Here is a 12,453-nt window from a genome sequence, read left to right as displayed (position 1 = left end):
TTGTGCTGTATGTCTTTATTTCTAATATTGCCCATACCACAAACCTCAGCTTAGTTCTGCAACCATCACATAGTGATTTTTTTCTCACAATCAAACTGCCTCTGACACACACCAGTTCAGTGCAGTTGTGCTGCTGCTTGTCAGTTGATACCAACTGTAATCCAGTAAGTTTAATGAATCAGCACAACTCCTCTTTCCCTTATTAGTTTGACATTGATGCTGGGCTCTGAGGCAGGACAGTCTTGCTTTAATTACCCACACAAATGAGCCTGGTTTGTTTCATCTGCCTGACTGCACACGCACGTGCAGATCATTACCACATGGCTCTCTGTACACCGGACATCTGAGCGTGGTCAGCAAAGTGGCGGAAAACAATTCTGCTGAGCCTCCAGCGCCGCTTCACGCCGCGCGGGCGGGACGTGAGCACGCAGCGGTTGCGGATCCTCACGGGGCAGCTGTCCCGCGGCAGGGCAGCGATCTCCTTGTCGGCCACTTCCTAAAACACAAGACCAGAACACAAAAGTTTAGCTGTGTTCCCTGGGAGCTAGAGAGGCCTCACTCCCAGACCTCACAATCCAGCTGTTAACTAAATTTCTCTACCACCTCATAAATAACCTCTGCTATTTAATTGGGACCTTCCACCTCACTCAGCCCACCCTTTCTGGGCATTCCAACAGTGAATATAAACTGATCCACATGGAGACCCCCAAATTAATCTATTACACAGATAGAACAATTTCAAGTCACTAATTTTAACCTGTCAGATCAGCTTGTCTGTCCCTGTTGCAGGGTGGGCTAGCCCTCTAAGAGACCCAAGATTTAATATTACTACAGACTGAATAACCTCAAGCCAAGAATGAGAGTTAGTCAAAAACACACTTGGCTTTCTCCTTGTTGCACAGTAGGTTAGTCCTTTCAGATGAGCTGAATTTAAATATATGTTGTTTATTAACTGCCTGCTGAGGTAGCATGCTAGGATTTCAGTAAAAGGGATCTTTGGAAGGTGTTACAGGATCTTTTTTTGGGGCTTTTTTCTGTATTGGTTTTGCCTTGTAAGGACATCCAGCACCAGTCAGACTTGCCCAAGAATGGTGAGGTCAATAGATAAAAGCAAATTCATACACTTTCTCTCCCAGGATGTGTAAGTATCACGGCCAGATCAAATACAGGAATAATCCAATATGTGCAAATTTTTTTGGTGCTTAATAAGGCAGGCTGAGAGCAGGGCAGTCCATTTCTAAGAAACTTTTAACACCCAGATCTGATGCAGGTTTCATATGCCGGTAGATCAGGCAAGCAAAAATCTAGAGTTTCTTATCCTGAATTATTGGAAATAAAGAAAATAGGTTTGACAGTGTTGGGGGGGGGGAGGAAACATGACTTTCCTGTATTTAGTGTTACATATGCTGCTTCCACAAGCACTGCTTTCAAAACACCCCAAACCCAATGCACACAACCTCCTGTCAGGTGAACGTGCTCTTGTAAACATCCCCAGAAGGCTGAAGTCACTATGGAATATGACATGATTCTGTGCTTGTGAGCTGGGAAACACAGCATCTGTGAGCTGGGACAGCCGTTTAGCTCTATAAAGTGACTGCCATGGCCCTGAGCACACCAGAGCAGCAGGAGCCACGTGTGGCTGGGTGCAGGCAGCCGGCAGTACCTGCAGCTCCTTGGGGAGGATGGAGTTCTTGCGGATGGCGTTGATCCGCAGCCTCTCATCTGCGTACTCATAGGCCATCTTCCTTCTCTTGACGTCCCGCAGCATCCTCCAGTCCACATAGTAGCTCCGCACCTGCCTTGGGCAGGACGAGGGGAGAACCTGATGGAGAAAATAAACTTTGTGATACCTGCCTGTTGCACGTAGTCTACCCTAGTCAAGGATGAATTGTTATTTCCATAAAGCATGGAATATACAGAGTTGGAAGGGACTGACGAATATTGAGTTCAATGCCTGGCCCCCACAATCCCAACATGTGCCTGAAGTGTTGCCCAAACATCCTTTGAGCTCTGGCAGCCTTGGGCCCGTCACTACTCCCTGGGGAGCCTGTTCCAGTGCCCGGCCACCTGCATGGGGAAAACCTTTCGCTAATATCCAGCCTAACCCTCCCCTGACACAGCTCCAGCCGCTCCCTCGGCTCCTGTGTGCCAGCATCGTTAAACTCCTGGATCACACGTTACACTTCCTACACATCATCGCTGTCTACATCTCCCTCACGAGGGGCAGCACCGATCTTTGCTCTCTCTGACGAGAAACAGATTAGCTTTCATACTTTTCGGATTCCATACTGCATTAGTATATAACTCTGAACGTCATATAAAGAGTTAGCAAGTTCTCTTCACAAAAAAACAGAAGTTACACCGAACGATACATAACCCCGGACCCGCGATGTGCCCGCGCCGCGGGGACAGGGCCGAGCCCGCAGCGGTCAAACACTGCCCGCATCTCCCCTGCCCGCTCCCCAGCGCCTCGGCCGGGCAGACAGGATCCCAGAGAGACGCGGGGAAGCAGGGTGAGAGGAACGGAGGGGAGCGAGTGGGTCTGACCTGCCGAGCCGCCCTCAGCGCCCAGCACAGCGCGGCCGCCGCCATCTTGTCGCTGCCCCGCGCGTGCGCGCAGCCAGGGCAGGGCCCGCCCTCAGGCCGCCCCTCGGGCCGCTCCCGGTTCCTCCCAGTGCTGCATTCCCAAAGTGCATTCCCTGGGTTTTTTAACCCCCTGCGGCTGGAATTGCCATAAGAACCCCAGCCGCACTTCAGGGCTGTGCTCTGTGTATACCTCAGAGATGCTGTCAGGGCTCGCTGGCACCTCCCCTCATTAAAGGCAGCTGGATCTGCCACAGAAACATCGGAGTCCGGCATTGGGTGCAGCAGGGTTATCCCGGGCTGAAGGGGAGCAGCTGTGAAAGTGACAGGGAAATTGTCCCAGCAGCAAAATTGACTCAAAGGCATCGCCCCGCTGTTGTGGGGTCCCTGTCTGTCTGTGAGCCCATCGTCCATAAGCGTCCTGACCGCTTGTCCTGCTGGGGACACGCAGCTCTGGGCTAGCTCTGTTCCTTAAGGATGTCTTTTGCTTGTTTATCACCTAGGACTGTTCCTAAATTCTTAGGTTTATACCTGTGGCTTGCAAGGGATTTTTCTCCTGGTGGGTTTTGAGTTGTAGAGTATTCTGAATTGGAAGGGAGCCATAAAGATCATCAAGCTAAGCTTCTGGCCCTGCACAGGACAACTCCGAGAATTCCACTATGTGCCTGAGAGTGTTGTTCAAACTTTTGTTAATATCCAAACCTGAATAATCATAACCCCAAACAGAGAAAAACAAATGGGAAATTCCACTTCCATTGTTCTTGGGAGAACACTGTCCTGTTCCACTGACTGGGACTTCACTTAGGCAGCATTTAAAATATGTATATTTCCTGATTTCAGGGAGAACACACATCACAGTTTTGATATTGAATTCATAGTTTTGTTTGTATCAGCTCATTGGCTACATTCAAAAAGTCATTTGAGAAAGCTGGTTCTCTCAGTTTGCCAACCTTCTTGCTCTGTGTGTGCTAGTTGTTTTACTTATATGTTTGGTAAATTATACTGGCCCAGAACTATATAATAATCTGGAAGAAGTAGCTAGGTTGGCTGACTAATCAAATTTTATTATCCATGCTACAGTCAGGAGCTTTCCTAGGTGCTTACTGTGGTAGCTTTCTGCTGTTTGCAAGGGGAGAATTTCAAGCTTTGTTCTCTGTAATTGTCTGTAACTTGCTATTTTTTCAGATGGTAAAATTAATTGGTATATATATCAGCAGAGCAGGTACAAGAGATGTGATCAAAGGGGATTTGAATGTTACAGCATGCATTCTTTTCTACAATATTTTGTATATTCTGTATATATTAATATATAATATTTTGTATATATCTGTATATTTTGTACATACCTGTTTTGTGTTTTTTAGATCGTCCAGTTGCAGGAGGAATGGGTGAGAATGCAAAGGAGAACTACTTCTTCAGCCAGGGCTGACTCCCTCATTGCTCAACAGCATCACCTGTGTGATTGGCACTTCCCCAGCTGAGACCGGCAAGGATTAATGATGGATGTTGATATTCCTCAGGTTGCTGCCATCTTCAGCTCCCTCAGCACAGCTTCTGATTGCAGTAAATCAAAGGAACTGTTTAGAATCTGAGGGTTTGGCAGCTAAAAACTGGGCTCAGTAATGTACCTTGTTAAATAACCGTGTGGGTAGTTCTTGAGGGATTTTTGAAAGTATTGTGCTGAATAAATGTAGTGTTTAACTGCTGCTGAGTTTAATTTTTTTTTTTTAATTTTTATTTTCTGATGTACTACACCTGAATTCCTCATCATGAATATTACAAATGTGCTTGTTGATATGGTAGTCTCAGTAACCATCCTGTGATTCTTGCAGACATGTACAGAGCTGGAGAGGCTCTCTGGCTTTTGACTAGTAGCAGAGTATGAAACAAATGGGAAATGGTTCTTCCTGCTGATGGGCAAGAGGAATGTGAGCAGAGAAATCGTTCCCAAAGCCAGCCTGCTCCTTAGGTGGTTTGCAAGAGGGAAACGCCCCAGGCCTCTATTGGTTCCTTTCATCTGGTCCATGGGCTCTTAAACTCCCTGCAGGGACTGCTGCTGCCTTGCAGCTGGAGTGGGGAGAGGAGAGGATTTGGTCACTTTTTGGTTTGCTCAAATTACCTTTGCAAGTGGTGCCTGCATCAGAAGGGCTCTGAACCAGACAGTTGAAAGTACTTGATAGGTAAGAGAAAATAATTTTTCATTTCTTTGAGATTGCTGTTGTTTGTTTTGAGGGAAAACCTCAGTTTGTCTCTGACTTCTTAGAGCAGATGCCCTCCAAGGATTTTGAACCCTTACACAAATATCAGTAATCCTGTATTATGGGCATGTATGATTATTATTACAAAAGGTGCAGTAGTATTTAATGGGTTTTATTAAGCCCATTTTGAAGGGCTTAAGCTTTCTCAGGTTTTCTCCTTCAACTATATAAAACTACATATTTGCTAATATAAATGGGAATTCTGCTTTTGGCTCTAATGGACCTAGGGTTTAACTTAGAAGGGTTTCTTTTTAGAAACCCTTTTCTAATTCTTGATATTAAGCAGATACCCTAAATCTTCAAGCACTGGGCCGTAGGCTGGAAAAAGACATGCAGTTAGATTGTTGGAATCTTTCACACAAATATTACACATTCTCTCCAGCTTTTATTGTCCTGTGCTTTCCTCTGCAATAATTGAAAAGATGTGAACAGGGTTTCTTTCATCCCTTCCCTTAGGAGAATATTCTGTGCCTGGCAGATCTGACTGTTAGACATTCTTCCCTAATATGGTGTTATTGCCAGTTATATGTATGACATTATATTGTCCACAAAAAGTCAGCTAAGCCCACTCTTTTTAAGAGCAGGGGAAAAAAAATCTCTTTATTATATGATGAGGAAGCCAAAAAAGTTGCTCTCTTTCATTATGCTTGACAAAAATGCTTGTGTCCAGGGTTTTTTCCTCTGGAATGATCTCTAAGCCCAGGAAAATGTTGAGCTCAATTTGTGATTCCCATGAAGCCCTAATTAGTCACAAGATCATGTTGCAGTCCAGAATGCTATTAATCACTAGGTGCTGAGCAAAAGGATTTTGTGCATGTGTCTGTCTCTTTGGGGACCTCATCTCCAGGGATTTGGAAGTAAGCCACACAAAACAAAGCTTTGGGGGTTTCCTGCAATGGACTGTGATGAGAATCTGCAGAATTTAGACATAAATTTGTTCAGAGCTTTGAAGCAATCTCTCATATTTGATTTGTTTCAGAAGTCTGCACGGGAGTAAAAGAAAGGCGGTGCTAGTTTCTGTGTCCCTTGGAGGGGGAGGATGGGTTGGGGTGGGAAAGCCTAGCTGGAAACAACTTCTCTCCCTGAGCAGCAGAAGAAACCCTTGGGTGACAAAATGACCAATACCCCTGTGCTCTGTCTCCCTGTGCTGTCAGTGGGAAGGAAGGAGAGGCTGGGGGAAGAAAAGGTGTTTTAAGGGCTTAATTCTCATTATCCTCCTCTGATTTTGTTGGTAAAAAACTCACTCTAAGTTGAGCCTGTTTTGCCCTTGGAGTGTTTTCTTCTGGTCCTTCTTTCAAGTCACGAACCCTTTAAATTTTTTCTCTTCTCTGCCCAGCTATAGCAGAAGGCGAATGAGCAACTTTCTTGAGTGTCTGTGTCAAACCACAAAACTTGCTAATGAAATACAGCTGATAGATTTTTTGATCAGCTTAGGATGAGTGCAGTTGTAATTAAAATCAGGTAAGCTTGATGGTAAACAGGCATTCTGTATGGACTGCTTTCAAGGTCTCCTTCAAGACCCCAAGGAGCTGTCTCATGGCAAAACAGTTGAGGTATTGTTGGTGTCCTGAAATGCCTTATGTGCAGCAGATCTGCCCAGGTCTCCTCCAGGCACCAAATGTAAGTTTCCATCAGCACTCAGTCAGAAAAGCTCAGCTTTCTGCCTCTGCTGTGGAGAAGCTGCACTCTCCAGTGTTGGGAATCGGTTGACATTGTTAATTAACTCTGGTAGTTGTAAGAAAAGAGGGGTTAGGCTTGTCTTTCTCTTCCTAGATGCATTGGTAAGGGAGAGCTTTATGAGAAAGATTTCCTCATGCTAGTGTGGGTTTAGAAGCTGGAAAGAGTCATCCAGGAAATTATATTTATTACTGGCTGCATTATTTATTTCTATCTAATGATATGCTATTGAGCAGAAAGAAATGGATAAATCCAAGATGACTACAGGCTGGGAACGCTAGTGTTCTGTATTTTCTTAGTCAGAATAAGTTTGAAAAAAATGCATGCTTGGCCATGTGGCAAGACATGATCCTCATTGCAATGTTTTTCTTTGTTTCTCTTTTAGTCCTTTCTCCCCAGAATACACAGATGCTGAACTCCATGGAGAACTCCCTGGGTGTCAGCTGGGATCCAGCACCTGATGTGGATAATTATCTCCTGATTATCCAGCTGGGTATGAAATGTTGGTGAAACAAATCCATGTGCCCAAAGAGCAGCTCAGCTATGAGATTGTACATGGTGCCAGGGTGGAATCTCACCATGTCACACTTCCATCACATGTGAAGGGGATTGCCAGTGAGCCCAAGCACCTAGAAACAAGTACAGGTAGGAGCAGGTAGAACCTATAACCTCCACATTGTCATTTTAAGGCTATTCTTCTGTCCTGTGTAAACTCTTGATTTTGTGGAACACACTTGACTTGTGTTTTCAAGGTGTTCTTGACAGACATGGGGGCTGCAAAGCTTCTTAAAAAAGGAAAATAATAACCCCAGTGCTCATATTCTTATGTAAACCCCTGGAACTTGAGACATGCAAATAAGCAAATACCAGCTCCTTCAAGAGCTGCCACTGAACTCTGATTCATCAGCTAAAATAGCAGAACCTGAGGGAGTCTGAGACAGGTCTGCAGGGAAGGCAGAAAGGGAGGAGCAGCAGATGGCTGGCAATGCAGGCAGAGAAAGGGTAGGCACTGTACTTGGAGCTGGGCAGAAGGCTGATGCCAAAATGATTTTTGCTTTTATATATTCTTCATTTATTTGTAGCTCTGTAGACTGTTGCTGTATGGCTATATAGCTCCTGGCTATCTCCAGCATTTTTCCTACTCCAATAGAGTGAAAGACCAAACACATTCCAAAGGCCTCACTCCTGATTTTGCTTCCTCTGGGAGCCAAAGATGAGCTATGCTCCCCAGACACTTTCCTATAAACAACTGGAAGAAGAGGGGCTCCAGGAGAATTTGAACCAAGGGGGTGAATTGCCTTATCACCTGTGTTTTTAATTGGTGATTCTTGTAATTATGCTAATTTGCTAAACTTATGAAACTGTTTTCACCCTATGTGAGGTGGGCATTTTTCCATACTTGCCCTTGGAGGCCTCCAATTAAAGACTAGCTTCTATATTAACACTGTCTCAAAATGTGTTGTTTTATTTCTAGATCTTTAAGGCATCTAGGTAATCCTCAAGTTGATATCTATGGAAGGTGAGACAGGTAGCCTGCAAGCTCTGCCTGCAAAAAGAAATTGAGAGCTTCTTCTAAATGGCAGAACATTCTTCTTTCTCCTGGTTTCCTTTCTTCAAAGGCTGTTGGGGGAAACCTGAGTGTTTTTGTGTCCAAAGCAGTAAGGCAAAAATAAGAAAAATATGTACATGTAATGGCTTGAGTTTGAAGGGACCTTAAACATCATCTAACCCAACCCCCTGCCATGGGCAGGGACACCTTCCACTAGCCCATGTTGCTCCAAACCCCATCCAACCTGACCTTGGACACTTCCAGGGGGAGGCAGCAGCCACAGCTTCTCGGGGCAACTCATTCCAGGGAAGAATTTCTTCCTAACATGCCATGACAGGTGTTTTAGGGGTTTAATTCAACTGGAGATAGCTAATCCTGCACTTTGAAATGCTGTCTCAGGAGTCATTAGCCCAACCAATGACAGCCAACTGACTGACAGAAGATACCACCCTGGCTCATGGAATAAGATGGAGGCTCCCTTAGACAGGTATGAGAATAAATCACACAGACTCCATTTTCTTCTTGGTGGAAAAAGCCCATTCTTTATTCACATAACTCGTTTTTACACAGTTTTACAGACCTTGGGTGGGACTCCCATTGGTCAGTAGCTTTCTTAGCAATTATTGGTTAGTAACAAATTGTTATTCTGTATTGATTGGTCACTCAAACTCTTGGTGTCTATGTGCACGGACAGTTTGAGAGAGACAGTTTTCATTTTTCTAACAGTATAAAAAGTTTATACAGATTTTTCACCCAGGAATAGATTGTTATGCTAATGAGCTGCTCCCACTAGGATTGCTTTCACATGGGAACTTGCCAAATGCCAGCTTGACAAGGCCAGCCACTGATTCCAGGAGAGCAGGTTTGATTTTAAGAAGCCTTTTTTTATAATTTTTCCGCTTTACTGCAACAGACAGGTAGATGGGGAGATACACCTCGTCTGGTGGAGACGCCAATGAAATAGAGGTGGGCAGTGAAAATGGCGTGATCACCTTCTGGATCTGAAGCCAGACATGGAATGTCACCAATAACTGGCCAGAGAAGCAAGAAGGCAAGGACCAGGGTTGTGACAGGTGAGCTGTAGCAGCACTAGAGGGCGCTGAATGGAATTCTAACTCCTTCATCAATTTTACTTGTTTTGGTAAAGCATCTCCTGCTTTGCACACATTTTTAGTGAGGTAAAAAATCCATGTAATTCTTACTAATGTGGATGAACAGGTCTCCAGCTCAGCTTAAGACTGAGTCCTGTTGTGGACAGGCTCTAAAGCAAGGACCAGTTACTGTTAGTACAGAGAACCACAGCCAAAACTCAAACATCATAACTATCCGAAATGTGTAATTCATGCCTTGCCCTTAAAAATTCATGCCTTGCCTTGAAAACTGTATCCAAGCATTTCTTGGGGGACTGTTGTAGCATTTCCCAACGGGACAGGGGGCTCATACACATTTCAGACAGATAATTATGGCGGAGTGTTTGTTAAAAAGGAAAAACATGTTCATTTGGATAATAACATAAATTAAGAAACCTGTGGGCAATCAAATCCTCCAAACAGTTTATTTGCTCATTGTCCTTTGGTAACAGGAAGTCTCCATTGGAAGGGTGTTTGCAGCTGAGTCTGCAACTAGATTGGGAAACTTCTTGAACCACTGTCTTAATGAAATTTTACAATTCAGCAATCCATCTGTGACTGTGAGTACAAAAGCAGTTTCTACTGACTGCTGACAAACATGGGCATTTCTTCACAAAAATTACCTGGAGGAATATTTGGGGTGCTCAACTCAGGATGTTAACCAACACATTTAAGCATATAAATTAGACTAGACATAACAGGAGATGCCTTGGGGGAATTTTTGGGAATGTCTGAAGTTCTCACATGGGGGGATCAGTCAATCCCCTACTTTTTAGCTGGTTCATTGTCTCGAGCCAGCCCATGTTCTCACTGGTGCAGATGTCTGAACAGCTCCTGCAGCACACAGGGAGCTCAGTAGTGAAGAGCAGAGCAGCTCAGTCTGTGCTCAGCTGCAGTGCAATTAGACCTAAATAGAAAACTTGATTTTCATATCACACAAGAAAATAACTTGCTTGGTTTTTCTTGCCACAGGTGAGCATCTCATACTGCTAACGAGCTGAGCTGTGATTTATTCAAATTCCCAATTCCCAACGTGTGCTGCTCTAGGGTGGTACAAACAAGCCTCAGCATCTTTCATTACAATGAAAAGTAATGTGTTTTTATCTCACAAAAGAGCTGAGATTAGTACATGCAGGTGGTACATCACATTAGTACATCACAACTTTTACCATAGCTAATGTGTGGTAAATCACAGTGCAGCTAAGCTGGTGTGTGGTAAATTACACTGTGGCTGTTGTGCATTTGTGCCCTGGAATTTAGAGGCTCCAGAAGAATAAACAATGCTATTCCAATAATTTGAGAGGCATCTGCAAGACCTTCACTGCTCAGGCTGTTAAGATGTATTTAGTAGTTCAGTGAATTAAAAAATCCTAATAAACCAAACAAAAATAGTTGTTCTCTGTAAAGGTCGTGGGTTGTATGGCTGTCCTCAAAGGGCCACATTACTTTTGGCTGTTGTCTTGTGGTATAAAACTAGGACTCCTGAAATCTAGTGATGTGCTTCCATCTGAGAATTGGAACAGGGAAAAGATTGTAACAGTGGAAGGTATTTGAAAGTGACAGAGACCTGCATTTCACAGATCCTGGGCAGGTGATTTGTTTGTTTTTTTTTTTTGTTTTTTTTTTTTTTTTGTTAATTCCCAAAACAACTCAGGCAACATGTTGTGATCTTCAGAAGGCAAAAGCCAGTAGCAGCGTATTCTGCCTGAGCTGTTTCTGCCTGGGCAGTGGCTGTGCTTTTGTTGCTCCCAAAGAAAGAGCCTTGCTCTCCTAGCTGTGAGGGGGAGACCTAAACCCCAGCTGAAATACCTCAGAATTGGGCACCCCCCCACACTTGCTAGTTCAGACCACCTTTGGCAAGAAATAAAGGATGAGAGGTGGAAGAAATGAGCAGGGCCCATGAAGAGAAGGAGTAAGAGTGTCCTGTTTGGACCCCCATGCTTTTCCCTGAGCTGTTCACAGAAAGCAGCAGCCCATCTCACCCAGTGCAGGGCAGAGGATGTCTGACCCTGCCAGAGCTCATCTCATGTGTAGGTGTGGTTACCAGACTACCAAGAATGGCAGGGAATGAAAGCAGTCAGCACACCTATTTTATCCTCCTGGCACTGTATCCAGCAGTACAAAATGATTTGGCTACACAAATAACAAAATGGTGACTCACTTAAGTAGCTGTTATTTACACTGCATGATGAAAACAGAGTTTACAGCTAAAGATAAAGCTTCTATTAGATTTACTAGTTTGGGCTGGAGAGAAAAAACAAGCAAGGGGTTTTGGATATGCAAAACCCCTTTTAGGTCTTTAGCCATGCAATCATTTCCCAAATTTCATCTGTTTTTCCAAATGTATCTGATAGTCTAATAAAACAGTGGTGGCCCCCTGCACCCATGGCAGCTGCCAGTTGCTTTTAAGGGCAGTGCTGTGAGGCTGCAGCCTCTGAGGCTGCCCTTGCCATCCCTTGCTTCTTAGGGTGGATTTGGTACCCCTTAGCTCCCTCTCCTGTCCAGCTGCAGACACATACCTACTGAACTTGTCTGAGGAGGTTTCTGGGTTGTTTCACTTAAAGCAGTTGTTTGGAGCTCTCCCAAATGACGAACAAGTTCATTAGATAATGGAATAACCTTAACTCATGAGGCTGGTGTAAGGTGCTCTTCAGTTGTAATGAATTTACAGCATTTTAAACAGCATGGGCTGTGCTCTACAGTGCTACTGTTCTTGCTCTTACATTTGGTGTTTTGATTTCTTCCTCTCTGCCTTTTTATCTGCTTTAAGCAGTAACACTGTGCAGCATTTCCTGGGAGGAGCCAGCCTGCTTGACTTTTCTCATTTATCTAAGACAGACAAAGCATGGCCTTGTGTTTTTCTGTGGCCTTTTTGTGACTGCATCATTTCACGAATGCGTTATAATTTTTGTTCTGCTTATCCTCAGAGCATTCTTCAGGGCCAGGCTTTTGTAGCCTGGTTTGTACAGAAAAGACAGACAATAACGTCCCCATAGTCCTCCAGGGAGATTTGTTGAAGAGCAAGCAATTGAGATAAACTATTAATTTATAGTTTGATATAAACTCAGCTGTACTTCAGGGCTGGAGCACTCTTCCCTGGAGGTCAGCACTGCCCACCAAGGACCTCCTCTGTACAACTTGGAAAGCCAGTAAAACCTTACTCAAAAAATTGTTTCCTTAAGATGTTCTTAAAATATACAGAATATAGCAAGCACAGGATGAAGATTAGGGAGAAGTTGCTTCCAATGTTGCTACT

At 44.2% G+C, this 12,453-nt stretch overlaps 1 protein-coding gene across 1 annotated transcript; it reads right to left on the bottom strand.

Moving 5' to 3' along the window:
• On the bottom strand, positions 1-2,611 carry MRPS14 (mitochondrial ribosomal protein S14). The gene is made up of 3 exons (XM_063165417.1): positions 2,548-2,611; positions 1,664-1,822; positions 1-496 (listed from the first exon to the last, which is right to left on the bottom strand). Exons 1-3 carry the CDS (start codon positions 2,590-2,592, stop codon positions 314-316), a joined length of 387 nt encoding a protein of 128 aa, XP_063021487.1. The 5' UTR covers positions 2,593-2,611; the 3' UTR covers positions 1-313.
• Between the last annotated feature and the right edge of the window lie 9,842 nt (positions 2,612-12,453).

Source organism: Melospiza melodia, chromosome 11 (assembly GCF_035770615.1).
Source record: "Melospiza melodia melodia isolate bMelMel2 chromosome 11, bMelMel2.pri, whole genome shotgun sequence".
Classification (NCBI taxonomy): Eukaryota; Metazoa; Chordata; class Aves; order Passeriformes; family Passerellidae; genus Melospiza; species Melospiza melodia.
Note: the sequence above shows the minus strand (reverse complement) of the source record. Positions and strands in the feature narration are given on the sequence as shown.

What these genes read in the sequence shown, in the direction of transcription:
- MRPS14 (XM_063165417.1), bottom strand. Translation starts at nt 2,592, where the DNA reads ATGGCGGCGGCCGCGCTGTGCTGGGCGCTGAGGGCGGCTCGGCAG. An exon ending in CGCTGAGGGCGGCTCGGCAG is followed by an intron (nt 1,823 to 2,547) that starts GTCAGACCCACT and finishes TTTCTCCATCAG; the next exon opens with GTTCTCCCCTCGTCCTGCCC. An exon ending in TCCTCCCCAAGGAGCTGCAG is followed by an intron (nt 497 to 1,663) that starts GTACTGCCGGCT and finishes CTTGTGTTTTAG; the next exon opens with GAAGTGGCCGACAAGGAGAT.